At 41.1% G+C, this 12,405-nt stretch overlaps 1 protein-coding gene across 1 annotated transcript in view; it reads left to right on the plus strand.

Annotated features, from left to right (window-relative positions):
• Window positions 1-12,405, plus strand: part of TG (thyroglobulin) — a 673,226-nt gene that overhangs the window by 375,592 nt on the left and 285,229 nt on the right. The window contains exons 38-39 of the mRNA XM_069220782.1: window positions 5,108-5,327; window positions 10,488-10,578. Of these exons, the coding sequence (XP_069076883.1) occupies window positions 5,108-5,327; window positions 10,488-10,578 (311 nt within the window). The remainder of the gene's footprint in view (window positions 1-5,107; window positions 5,328-10,487; window positions 10,579-12,405) is intronic.

Here is a 12,405-nt window from a genome sequence, read left to right on the forward strand (position 1 = left end):
GGTTGTAAGAGAACAGTTCACACTACCAAGGGCTAGATTAGAGACCAACTGGGCCAATTTAGTGTTTGGTGGATGGGGGTTTTGCTCCGTCAGGGCGATGGAGTAAACAACTGTGTAACCCTTGCAGAGTGCCCAACTGCCAAATTCTGAGATGTTCGACAGCCGTTCCTATGAATGCATTGTAAGTTAAATGGATGGCAATTTTTTTTTTTTTTATTTCTTTTCCAAAACAAAAACCCAAAGTAGGATGTTGTCTTGAAAAATAAAAATAACAATGCCTCCCCTGCCATGGGAAGATAGAAAATACACAGTACCAAACTCTTTTCCCCATAAATGGAATATTATATCATAGACACAACGGTTCTGTGGGTCTCATTCATAAATTGCCATGAAGTTATGCTACAAGGAAACACTCAATCCTTGATGTCTGCAATGATTTTTATTATTGATTCTCCCAATAGGTGCTTCCCAAATTGCAAAAGTGCTGATGGTGTAGTGCTCATAGGTGCATGGTGTGAACAATAAAATATGGTATATACATACTGTAGGGACATCCACAGAACAATGCGATGCACAATTCAGTGCAATTTCTGGATTGAATCGTATGCAAACTGGGCAATCCCTAATCCAATGCTAACATTTAGACCCACAACCTAAAAACAGTAGGGTCTCTCCAAGACAAGAAATGCAATCTGGCACAGCTCTTCCAAGCTGCGTCCAGTCTTCACCTGCTGAGGTTTGTTTGAATGTGATGCCCGTAGTCGGCTCACCAAGATAACAACTTGTGTTAACCAGAAGCCCCAACCTAATTGGGAGCCTCCAGTTGCTGTTCATTTCAGCGTGACTGCCCATCAGTGGCACCAAACCATTGTGAGGGGGGCATTTTACAGTTTTCATGGGCCCTTACCACCAGGTTTTAACTGACTGTGACAGACAATGTAAATTGGCCGTATGTTTGCCCACTCTAAATCGGGTCGGCGGACAAATGGCCATACCTCTGACGGCCCTTACTCCGTCTGGCTATCAGAGGTTATGTCATTGGTGGAGACAAAGTATTCTCTACCGTCATCCTAATGAATGTCTGCCCATCTCTAAATGAGGTGGGCAGACGGTCAGAATGGTGAGATGGAACTCCATTGCTCTCTGCCAAACTCTAAATCGGCCCCTATTTAGAGTTTGGCAAATCGGTTACTCTTTCACAGACATGGAGGATGTCCCGTCCACCGTATTAGAAGTGCATTACAGCTCGACACTTGTAATACTGTGGATGGGATATCCGTCACATTTTGATTGAGTATTCTGTTCACCAAACTCTAAATATAGCCCTTAAACTACTGTAGTGCTGTGATGGAGGGATTTGGTACGATTTTACCCCATACATCTCTGCAGATGGACATATGGAACCCCTTCTAAGGCTGCCTTGTTTCGGCAACTACCCCAAGAAATGGCAACTCTTGAGGGGAGTAATGAGTATATAAAAATTAATGGCTAAAAGAAGTGGGTAGATGGAGAACTTGTACTTACAAAACAGATCAGGGATTTGAACAGCTTGATAATACCAATATGACAAAGTGAAAGTTTGCCAGACTGGTACAAATATGGATGATAGTTACTTCACGTATATCATGTTTTATTCCTCTTGGTGCAACTTTCAGCTTTCTGTGCAGCAATCTAGCAATGTTCCTAAATTGGCCTGTGCCAAATATTACCACAATGTGATATTGCCAGACCATGAAAGATTTGGTTTGAGGTGGTCAAATCACACATCATTCTTCCCCTAAACTCAGGGATGGTGGATGTCTGTATTGTTCACTCGCCTCTACTTCAACAGGAAGGCTATTGATGAGTCAGAAAAGTGACAGGTTCCCCATTCTTTATTATTATTTATTTATAGTATTTGTAAAGTGCAACTATCGCCACTCCTGGTATCTTGGTGCTAGGAGCGGGAAGGTACCAACACTGCATACAGGCACAGGACACAGAGTAAAACAGAACCATCTTAGGGAAACAGCCAAGGCTTTCCTGAACTGTAACAAATCTGAGGATGATCCGAGGGTCAAAGGTAATTTATTCCATAGTTGAGCTGCTCTGATTGAGAAGGCCCGTCCACCTAGGTGAGCTTTTCAAAACATATTTATACAAGCCAGGTGTGCGTAACTCGAGCATGGGGAATATCCCAGGAGTATAACTTCTCAGTTTTTCTCTCAACTGTACCAGACCCTTGCCCTGGAGTGCATTAAACATGATAGATGTTGCTTTAAAAATGATCCTCTGCTTGATTAGAAGTCAGTGCAAATTCTTCGAGGCTTCAGAAGTGGAAGTTTTCTGGGGTCTGTTAAGAACCAGTTTGGCTGCTGCTACCTGGACTCTAAGTAATCTATTAGCTAAATAGTCAGGAGCTCCAAGCAGAATGGAATTGCAATAGTCCAATCCAATCCATGCAGTGCTTGGACCCTGCATGCTTCTTTTTTTGCATGGTAGAACACCAACATTGCCATTTGGGGTAATTTTCAAAGGGATGCACATCCTTGATATGTCTTAATGTGATATTCCAGGCAAGGCTTCCTGCACAGGTCCATTCAGCGTCAATGAGCACTTTTTGAAGGGATAATTTATTATTGCGATAGCCATAAGTTATTGGTGCCTAGAATTAATTGAACTACTGCTGCATTTCAAGTCCTCACTGATATATTAAAGTGAGAGCAAACCAGTTATTCTTGGAAAAACTGCATTTGTTACTTGTACAAGGAAGAATCTAATTCATATCTGCAGCCCTAACTCACAAATCTGTGTGGGTATCAACAATCCACCTAGACACAATTGTGCAGGCTCAAAATGTTGTACATAACAATATTGAGATCAAGACCATTGCACTGTACATACAATGACTCCACTACCAATTACCACCTATTGACTAAATTACCAAGGTAGGAATCTATAAGGTAGTATAGAATTACTATTGTTAATTTCAATTTCACTTACATTGTCGATTTGATGGTAGTCAATACTGTCAGCAAATATAAGTACAGGTAAATATTTAAACACGGCGAAGCTCCAGAAAAGACTGCAATGCACACAGAATGCCTCTACACCACTCATCCTGGACATTCCCCCCCACAGCCACATCACAGCCCACCTGAGAGACCACCACTGGCTCCCCGTCAACAAGAGAATCACGTTCAAACTCGTCACCCACACTCACAAGGCACTGCCCAAGACCAGACCAGAATACCTCAACAGACAGCTTTCATTCTGCACCCCGACCCGACAGCTTTGCTCCGCTGACCTTGCCCTCGCCACCATCCCACGCATCCACAGAACGACCGCCGGTGGCAGATCGTTCTCCCACCTCGCTGCCAAGACGTGGAACTCTCTTCCCACCCACCCACCTGCCACAGACACAGGACCTACTTACTTTCAGGCAAGACCTCAAGACTCGGCTGTTTGAGCAGTAGCAGCCCCTCCCCCATCAGCGCCTTGAGACCCTCATGGGTGAGTAGTGCACTTTACAAATGCCTTGATTGACTGATTGATTGATTGATTGAAACTTGAGGCTGTGATGTGGCTTAGTGGCTAGAGCTGACAACTTCAGAACCCAGAAACCAGGGCTCAGATTTACTAAGGTTTTGCATCCCCCTTGGCCCCACACAGGATGCAGGGTGACACTAAACCAAGAAAAAAATGTATCAAGCTGTGCAAGGCCACCCTGCGTGGCTAGGTACATTTGGAGTAGCACAAGGCTGTGCAAGTTGCTGCCTAGCGTTACTGTGCGGGGTAAACCTGAGAATGCTTCAGAATTGTATGCCTTCCAACCAGAGGCAAAACAAGGAGAAATATCTTTATTTCTTCTTGTTGTTTCCTCTTACTAAGTGTACTGCATTCTGCAGCACACGTAGAAAGAGGAAGAAGTGTCTAAGGATTGTTTTTTCGTAGGAATGTGTTCCTTACTGCACAAAAACAATCCTGCCTTCAACAAAGGCACCCTTGGTCCATGGCACAAGAGTGCCTGCATTAACGCTAGGCTGCAAATTGTGCACCTGTGCAGGCAGAGGACAGGAATGCGCCATATCTTGATAGATATGATGCATTCCAGCCCTCTCCTTTTCGTGCAGCACATCAAGTTGTCTTGCTGCATTGCTTTGCATGAAAGAATGTTAAATCTGGCCCCAGGGTTCAATCCTGACCTTGAGTCAACAGCTGTTCATGCTGGGCAAATCACTTAGGGCCTGATTTAGATTGCAGCGGACGGGTTAGTCCATGAAAAAGGTGACAGATAGCCCGTCTGCCGAAATATAAATCCCATAGGATATAATCTCCCAATGCCTAAATCACAAGTAGTGTAATCTGGTTCTCTTGTAAGCGCTTTAGTTCCCCTAGGCCAAGTGTGTGTTATATAAAACGGAAAAAAATACTGTTGTAGAAATCGTTGCTGTGTTGAAGTCTTTGGATTTGCAACTCCAATTTTGTGCCATGACTAGCTGTAATATATTTTTAGCAACTGTGCTTATGGGTTTTCAGTTTTCAGGCTGGTTCTAGGTATTGCTCATGAGAGAGAAGCAAGTTTATAAATAGAGGGGTTGTAGTTCCTAGAGGAACGGCGGATGTTGCCTACACATATTATGAATTCATTTGTATCTGCATTAAACTTAGGCTTGTTATGACATTTCTAGGAGAACATGACCTTCAGGTTTTGACCGAACAGAGTTGGATTTCTACATTAACATTAAGATCTGTGTATCCTTTTCGTATCGAAGGTTGTTGCAAATCAGAAGATGACTTTGATCAGATGGAAATGTATATATTAAAAAGAAGTGGATTAGGGCATCGTTGCTTTTCTCCACAGCAGTCACAATGGTATATACTCAGTTGTTCCCATACTGCTCAGAAGACATCAAGTCCCATAATATCTGTACAGAACTGACTGATGATAATTGAAAACAATGAACAGCCAATTATAAGATCATAACTGATACTGGCAAATGGAGTAACCTGAGACTTACGTATTAGTTTGTTGACATTAGCTTTTTGGCACATTCTGCTCCTTTGAAGGCCTACCTGTCACAATATGTCAGATGTTAATTTTAGAAAACGTTCTTATTTCAAACAGATCTTTCAGAAAGCAGCTCTGAGTCTATTGCAGCATCAGCATTTATTGCTTCGCACGGGACTATTTTTGGAAGATCTCAATCTGTCCAGATTGGTCCTGGATGGAAGAATATCCATCAGTTCCTTGGCATCCCATACGCAGCAGCTCCACTTGCCGAGAAGCGATTCCTCTCTCCTGAGCCTTACAATTGGACTGGATCATGGAATGCGACTGCTCCTCGGTAAGACAGCAAGACGGCGACCACTTTTATAGTCCAGGATGTATATGGAACTATGGGACTCATTTACAAGAATCTGACACATCAGCTCTGATGCATCAGATTCCTTGCGTTGCCCTGAGCCCCACTAACGACTCCATGGATGCGCTGTATTTAAAATATAGAGCTCCATGGTGCACGTTTTCGCAGATGCGTCAGGAATTCTGATGCATCTGTGGCGGCAAAGTCACGCATTGCTGGACTAGCTTTAAAAAATTATGCTACTCCAGCAATGCCAGGAAGGCTCCCATGTTAAAAAACCCTGTGTCAGTTTAAAGCCTGCTTTGAGCAGGTGTTAAAATTCTGATGCAGTGAATTTGCAGAACGATGCAGTGAAATGTAAATTTCACTATGCCAGTTCTGCGTGGCTTTTTACGTGGGAACGCCTACCTTGCATACATTATACCTGATCCAGGTATATTGTGGCGCAAGGCTTTACAAACTGGCGCAATGGTCCCATTGCGCCAGGTTGTAAATGTGGCGCACTGTGGAGGACTGCTTAGCACCACTGCTGCATAAAAAAAAATGATGCAACAGTAGCACTAGGGCCTTGTAAATAAGCCTCTTTGTGTTACCATCTAAAGAGATGCTTTGTGGCTTCAGAGGTTGTGTTGTCTGCTTTTACAACTTAAGCAAAATAGCTGGTTAGTTAACTGTATAGAATTAAGTACCCACAGCAGTAGGATTCACAGAGATATAATACATAAATGACTATGTGGTCCTTTTATCAGCATATGTTTGATTTCTTATATTGGATGAGTATTAACTCCTGCGCTTAAGTACCTGGTGTCATTAATCCTCCTTCCTTTTCTATGTCTTTCATATTATTTACATTTCAGTCTTCTTATCTTTGTTTAATCCTTTGTTTTTCTAGTTCTCATCTCATCTCCTCTCCCTCTCCCTCTTCCTCTACCCCCCTCCCCCCCACCTCCTAACCTGGTAATCCGTATCCAGGATCATTGATGGTAATATCCACACTTCACTGAACCAACTGGTGACCGTGCAAATGATATTTATGAGGAATATTAGGATTATGCAAAGTTAACCATGGCATCCCCAAGATCAAAACAGTTTTTTATAATTATTTGCAAAACATAGCAAATAAATCAGGTATGGCCAGTGCACACACCCTGAGGGCAAGATTGAACCAATAATTGCCTTAACCACTTTAGGAACATTCTCCACATGTATCTGTAAAGATTGCACAAACCGAATATTCGTATAATTCATTAGGTGACTGAAGCTAAAAATCCAGAAAACAAAACATATCCTGCCCATTGAGCAATGTCCTTCTCAGCCACTGAATTAGCAACTTATGTCTGCATAGTAGTCACTGCCCCATCCTAAACAGACGTTAACCCTTTGTATAAGTCAGCTCCCTTATTTCTGTGAAATCAAATTTTCCCACGCTGTTTTCTATTCTTATGTGTAATCTTACCGGTTTTTCACATCTTCGCTTTACTCCGACAATCTTGAACAAAATGACGACCTGTTACAGTGCACACAGAATGGCTGTCTACATCGTCTTTCCCTTTTTCTCTGGAAACTGGACCCTTAGAACTCCTGATTGCATTGGTTTCGGGGGTTCTAAGTCTTTGCTCTTTTCCAACTTCTGAAGTACTACTTATACTTTATTCTTAGCTTTATTTTTCCTTTAGTGACTTTCACCCAAATGGTGATCTAACTGTACCACTAGATGGTTTATATCTGCAAATATTGAAAGGGGATTAACAACCTGTGCTACTATATCCATCAGTTCATTTTGGAGACCTTGATAACAAATAACAAAACTAAAACCAGAACACATAGATTTTTTCTTCTCAGGCCAATTGGTCTGAACTACCAAACAATTAAAGGTGGTCTTGTAACTGATTAAGAGCCTGATTTAGATATTGGTGGATGAAGTAATCGTTCACAACGGTGATGATTATACCATCTGCCGAAATCTCAATCCCATAGGACATAATGGGATTTAGAGTTTGGCGGACAGGATATCCATCAACATTGTGATGGAGCAACCTGTCTGCCAATTTCTAAATCAGACCCTAAATCTTGATGGCCTTGTTTAAAATTAACTGTATAAGGAAAGGCATGTCATCTACTGTCAAACAATGTCTACATTTGCTTGATTTGCTTGCAGAAGCTGGGACACTGCAATGGCTCACTATGTTCAAATAAATTACTTGTCATCATTCCCACTCAAATAAGGGTTTTTGAAAGGGTATTTTAGCTTAATAATTGGAAAAGCCACTGGCCTGCACAAAAAGTGGAATTGACACTGATAAAGAAATAATGTAAAATGGCTTTGAATCTCCTGTAAGCCTCTGGGGAGGTTGTAGTAGTATAATGAGTGCTGATAACTGAATATGTTTTGTGAGTGCAACATAAACACTTGCTCCATGGCATCAGCCTCTGACTGACATTAACTCTGACTGTAAGGCCTTATTTTCAAACCTTACCAAACTAAGCTTCTGTTGTAACTGGGTTACCATATTTAAAATTTGAGATTGTTCAGCATTGCAACCCATCAACCGCTTTGGAATGATAAAGTGGGCTAGGCAGTCTGTTAGTGCTGAGCCAACAGTAGCATGCTAGTATCCACACTTCCTTGAACCTACAGGTGACCTTGCAAAGGATGCGTATGCTAGTCAGAAGAAGATCCAGGTAAAAGGGAAAGGGATTAGATAGAGAAGAATAGAGATACTTGATATTTTCACAATGCTGTTCTTACTGCTGGGCCCAACCTGCAGGGTAGAGGTGTTGATCACTTTTAGGCCCATATTTATACTTTTTTAGCACCACATTTGCGTTGTTTTTGACGCACAATCGTCAAACTTACAAAATACAATTATATGGTGCAAATGTGGTGCAAAAAAGGTATAAATCTGGCCCTTAGTATTTTTTCACTTGGACTATAGTTCATCATCGTTACTATGACAATCGCTCTATAGTCCACTCCCTAGAGCTGAAAGATAAAGTATCCCTTTGTAATAGATGAATGAAATAACTTGAACTATAATACTGATTCTTATATACAGTAGATTAACTTCAGTGAATTGGAAATTATGTAGGTAATCTGAATGATGTTCATCAACTGTAACATAATGCATGCACATCAATATTGCTCTCACTCCTGGCAATAGACATTCACTTCCCACTTCACTGGCACTATCCTAATGTCATATAAACAAAGTCTGTTCAAATTGAGGGTTCAACAGTTCCATTCGTGAACAAAGCTTCTATAAAGTTTGTAATCCTTGGGGGATGTCTCTAGTTTTACTGAAAAGTATTTCAAACAAACTTCAGAGTTAGAATGTCTCCATTATTTTACTCAATTCTTACTTCATGCCTTTGCCCCCACATGAGATGAGTTGAGCAAACTGTGTTTCCACCAACACCAACTGTGTTTTCCTTCAGCTGAATCTTTCCTCCCAGTTTGGAAATAAGAAGAAACCCAGGAGGGAATTCATCACAAAATCAAAAAGCATAGATCGAGCCCCATGGATGAAAAGTGGGTCTCTGATTAGAAAATGAGTCCATTTAGTCACATAACACATTATGGCTAAATAAAGGTATTTTAAAAACGTAAAATCTTAGTCCCCACATAATATATATAATATACATCGTAATAATCCACAAAATGATTGCATTTGTTATACTGCATCCATCAAGACAAAGCCTGAGAAATAAGGCCATGGAAAGGATGGAAGGAAAAAATAGTCTTTACAAATGCTATTAATGGACTGCCACACAGAGGCTAGTGAACTGATGAGTTAGTTAAGGTCCATGCTTCTATCCCTAAGTGAGGAACCACATGTGCAGAGACTAGGCTCTCTCCTCAGCATGGTGGAGTCCAAGCCACTTACGTGTAGATTTACTAAAAACTCACTCAGCGCAGCACAGAAACTTAAGTTGCTAAAGTATCTAAAGTTGCTGTGCTGCTTTGGGTGAGCAGGAGAGAGTTGCACTGCAGCAAATCTACATAGATATGGCAATGTCCTTCTCCCTCCTTAGCACTGGTGCACATCAGACTGCCTAGCACCACACACATGTCTTTGCAGTGTCTGCGTCATGTCTAATATAGATTTCATACCAGAAAGGTAACTTTCAGTACAAAATATTATACCTTAACAAACTTTAATTCTTTTATCACTTTAAAAACATTTCTCCCTTTTAATGTCAGCCTAAAAGAGACATTAATTGTTGGCACAAGGCCCTGTGTACTATTGTTTGGAGGCAGGACTTTGCTTAAAAACCCATGGGTGGGTGCATGGGAACGTCCAGGTACCACCCATAGAACGCTACCTTGATGCAAAGTAATTCAAAGCAGCACAAAGTGCTCATTTGTTGTATTCTCAGGTACCTTACCAGTACAAAACAAGTTTTGCTCTGGAATGTAATTCCCAAATAAACATTTTGCACCAGTTTGCATCACGTTTGTACTAGAAACCTTATGCAAAATTTTGTAAATCTGTCCATTATATTTGGAAAGCTCATGGACCAAATAATAGGAGAGGAATACTACTAAAAATTCAAGGCAATATGTAGGATTTGTAGTTTCTGTGTTATGAGAAGGCAGGGCTGACTGCCTGAATCTGGTGACCCTTACCTACAACCACAACTGCCAATGCTTCAATGACTGTGGGCGAGCCCCATTCATGACACAGAGACACACGCTGCTAAGTGTCATACATTCAACCTACAATGAAGATAATACAGAGACCTGAAGTATCATTCAGCCTTGGTGATATCACAGAACATGACTTTACACAACATTGGTTCTCAATAAATAGTCTATATATGATAGTCTAACCATTTCTATTGAAAATTCAAGGTAGTAGTTATTCGACAATGATAGTGTCACTACATTTAGTGACAGCAAATGGTATTCTTTCAGTATTGTGCAACTGTTTATATCAAGGGACTGGAAAACATCTTCATGGAATGGAAGTTGAAACATATGAGCATTAATCAATTCTGCTAAATAAGAGCCCTTGCACAGGGTCTGCGCCTTCGTATGAGCACAAACCGCATTGTATACAGTGACAACAAATGCACTGAAAACAATCATTGGCTCTTCAACCTGCTTTCTAATGTATATATTTATGGCTGCTTCCTTTTCAGGGCCACGTGTTGGCAACCAGGAGATGGCAAGGCTCAATATTCATCTGTTAGTGAAGATTGTTTATACTTGAATATCTACGCCCCTGCAGCAGTAAGTTCTGATTTTTGTAAATGTTGCCTATGCATATCCATGTATGTATCTGAATGTACATATATAGTTGGTCAAATAGCCTCATGAGTCAACTTCTCTTCATTTTGACTTTCTCCAGCAATGCTTGCAGCATGTCACTGTGGTGGGAAATAGACTCTCCTAATGCAGGCGCTGTTTCAGAACTTGTGATTCTGATAAGAAGAGGAGCAAGACTCTGCTCAGCCTGTGTTCAGAGTTTGTTTGACCTTCACTCAGCACCGTCCTCGCTTCTTTCTTTTCAGAGTGTCTACCGTAGGGTAGTTGTGGGGTTCTGTGACCACGAGATTGATGTGGCACAGAATCATCCTATGTGCAATTCACCAGAGGCACGCGTGGCCTCTGTGACAGTGTCATTGACACAACTTGAAATTCGGTAATTTTCAACTATCTTCAGGGATTTTCTTTATGGGTGAGGACAATATGGACAGTTCACCAAAGGTCTCTTTGCAGAGGCACAGACATTTTTCCCATTGCTGGGTGTAGAAATTCCACAAAAAGTGACAGAAATAAGAAAATAGCCTGATTCTTGAAGATGAGATCATTGTGTTTAACTGCCAGGGGCAAGAATTTCCTAGCACCCGGCCCAGCAAAAAGTGATACTGGCGAGGTGAGTCCAGAATATCATGGAAGGAATATCAAGTGGTCACAAAATCGTGACCAGAATATTGAGGATCAATCTATTTAAGTTCACGTATGTATAGATTTTCTATACTGAACTCCAAATCTACTTCCCATGTTAAAGGTTCCTAGATGTGGAGTGAAGAATAGTAAAATTATACCTTCTTCTGTGTACTTACTTTCTTGATATTTTGCTTAAAATATTGTGGCCATTCGATTTTCCTTCCACACTTCTCCAGACTACTACCAATATTGGGATGCAGTATGGCGCAGACAAATAATGCACAATTCCAAAAAGTATTTGCGCACCATAGCAGAATTTAGGTGCACACAGAACATTATTTGTGAAGGCAAGACCCCTTTTCTAATTTACATAAACAGAAATGGTAGAATTTTGCCCTGGTAAATTTAATTTGCTCACAAAGAAATTCTGTCACATCGGTATAACTCCCGTCATACTGGGATGGGTTCTGGGCTTTCAGTGTGGATGCACCTATTAAAGATGGGAACACCCACAGTCCCCAAGAGCGTGGGTATTCACCAGCAATGTCCAGGGAGTTTCCCACTACGGAAATGCTTGTTAAGTTGCTCCTGTCAACTTTAGTGGTTTCTTTTCCACAGACAACAATATTTACCTCAGGGAGAAAAAAGTTAAAAAATCATTGAGCGTAAACACACTTTTCCATGATATTCTGTGTGGAAGTGTACTTCTGTTTCGAATGTGAGAATTTCTTGGAACCAAATACAGCCGCAGATTCCCAGCTGGACTCAGGGAATCCTTGTGAATGCCTAAAATGATGTCTTTTTCCTCCAAATGTCAGAGTAATTTTATAGAGAACACATAATTCCTGCAAGCAGCAAAAAGATTTGACAAAAACATCTATATTGTAGACTTCCAGACTGAATAAAGGCATTCTGGGAATCGAGGACAATCTTCTTCGAGCTTCCTTGCATATGTTGTACATAAATCATTTTTATACAATTCCAAAACCTGCAGGCATAGGAGCAATTTGTTCAAGGCTTATTTTTTGTATTTTTTAAAAAGAGTTCTGTAGCAAGTACAATGGAGGACAGGGGATGTATTATCCAAAGTGGGCGAGGGCTGTCTTTGGGAAATCATTATGTTGTTTGCCCCACTGAGGCACTTTCTTATTTCAGAAAGGGTCGCCG

Source organism: Pleurodeles waltl, chromosome 2_2 (genome assembly GCF_031143425.1).
Source record: "Pleurodeles waltl isolate 20211129_DDA chromosome 2_2, aPleWal1.hap1.20221129, whole genome shotgun sequence".
NCBI classification, from domain to species: Eukaryota; Metazoa; Chordata; class Amphibia; order Caudata; family Salamandridae; genus Pleurodeles; species Pleurodeles waltl.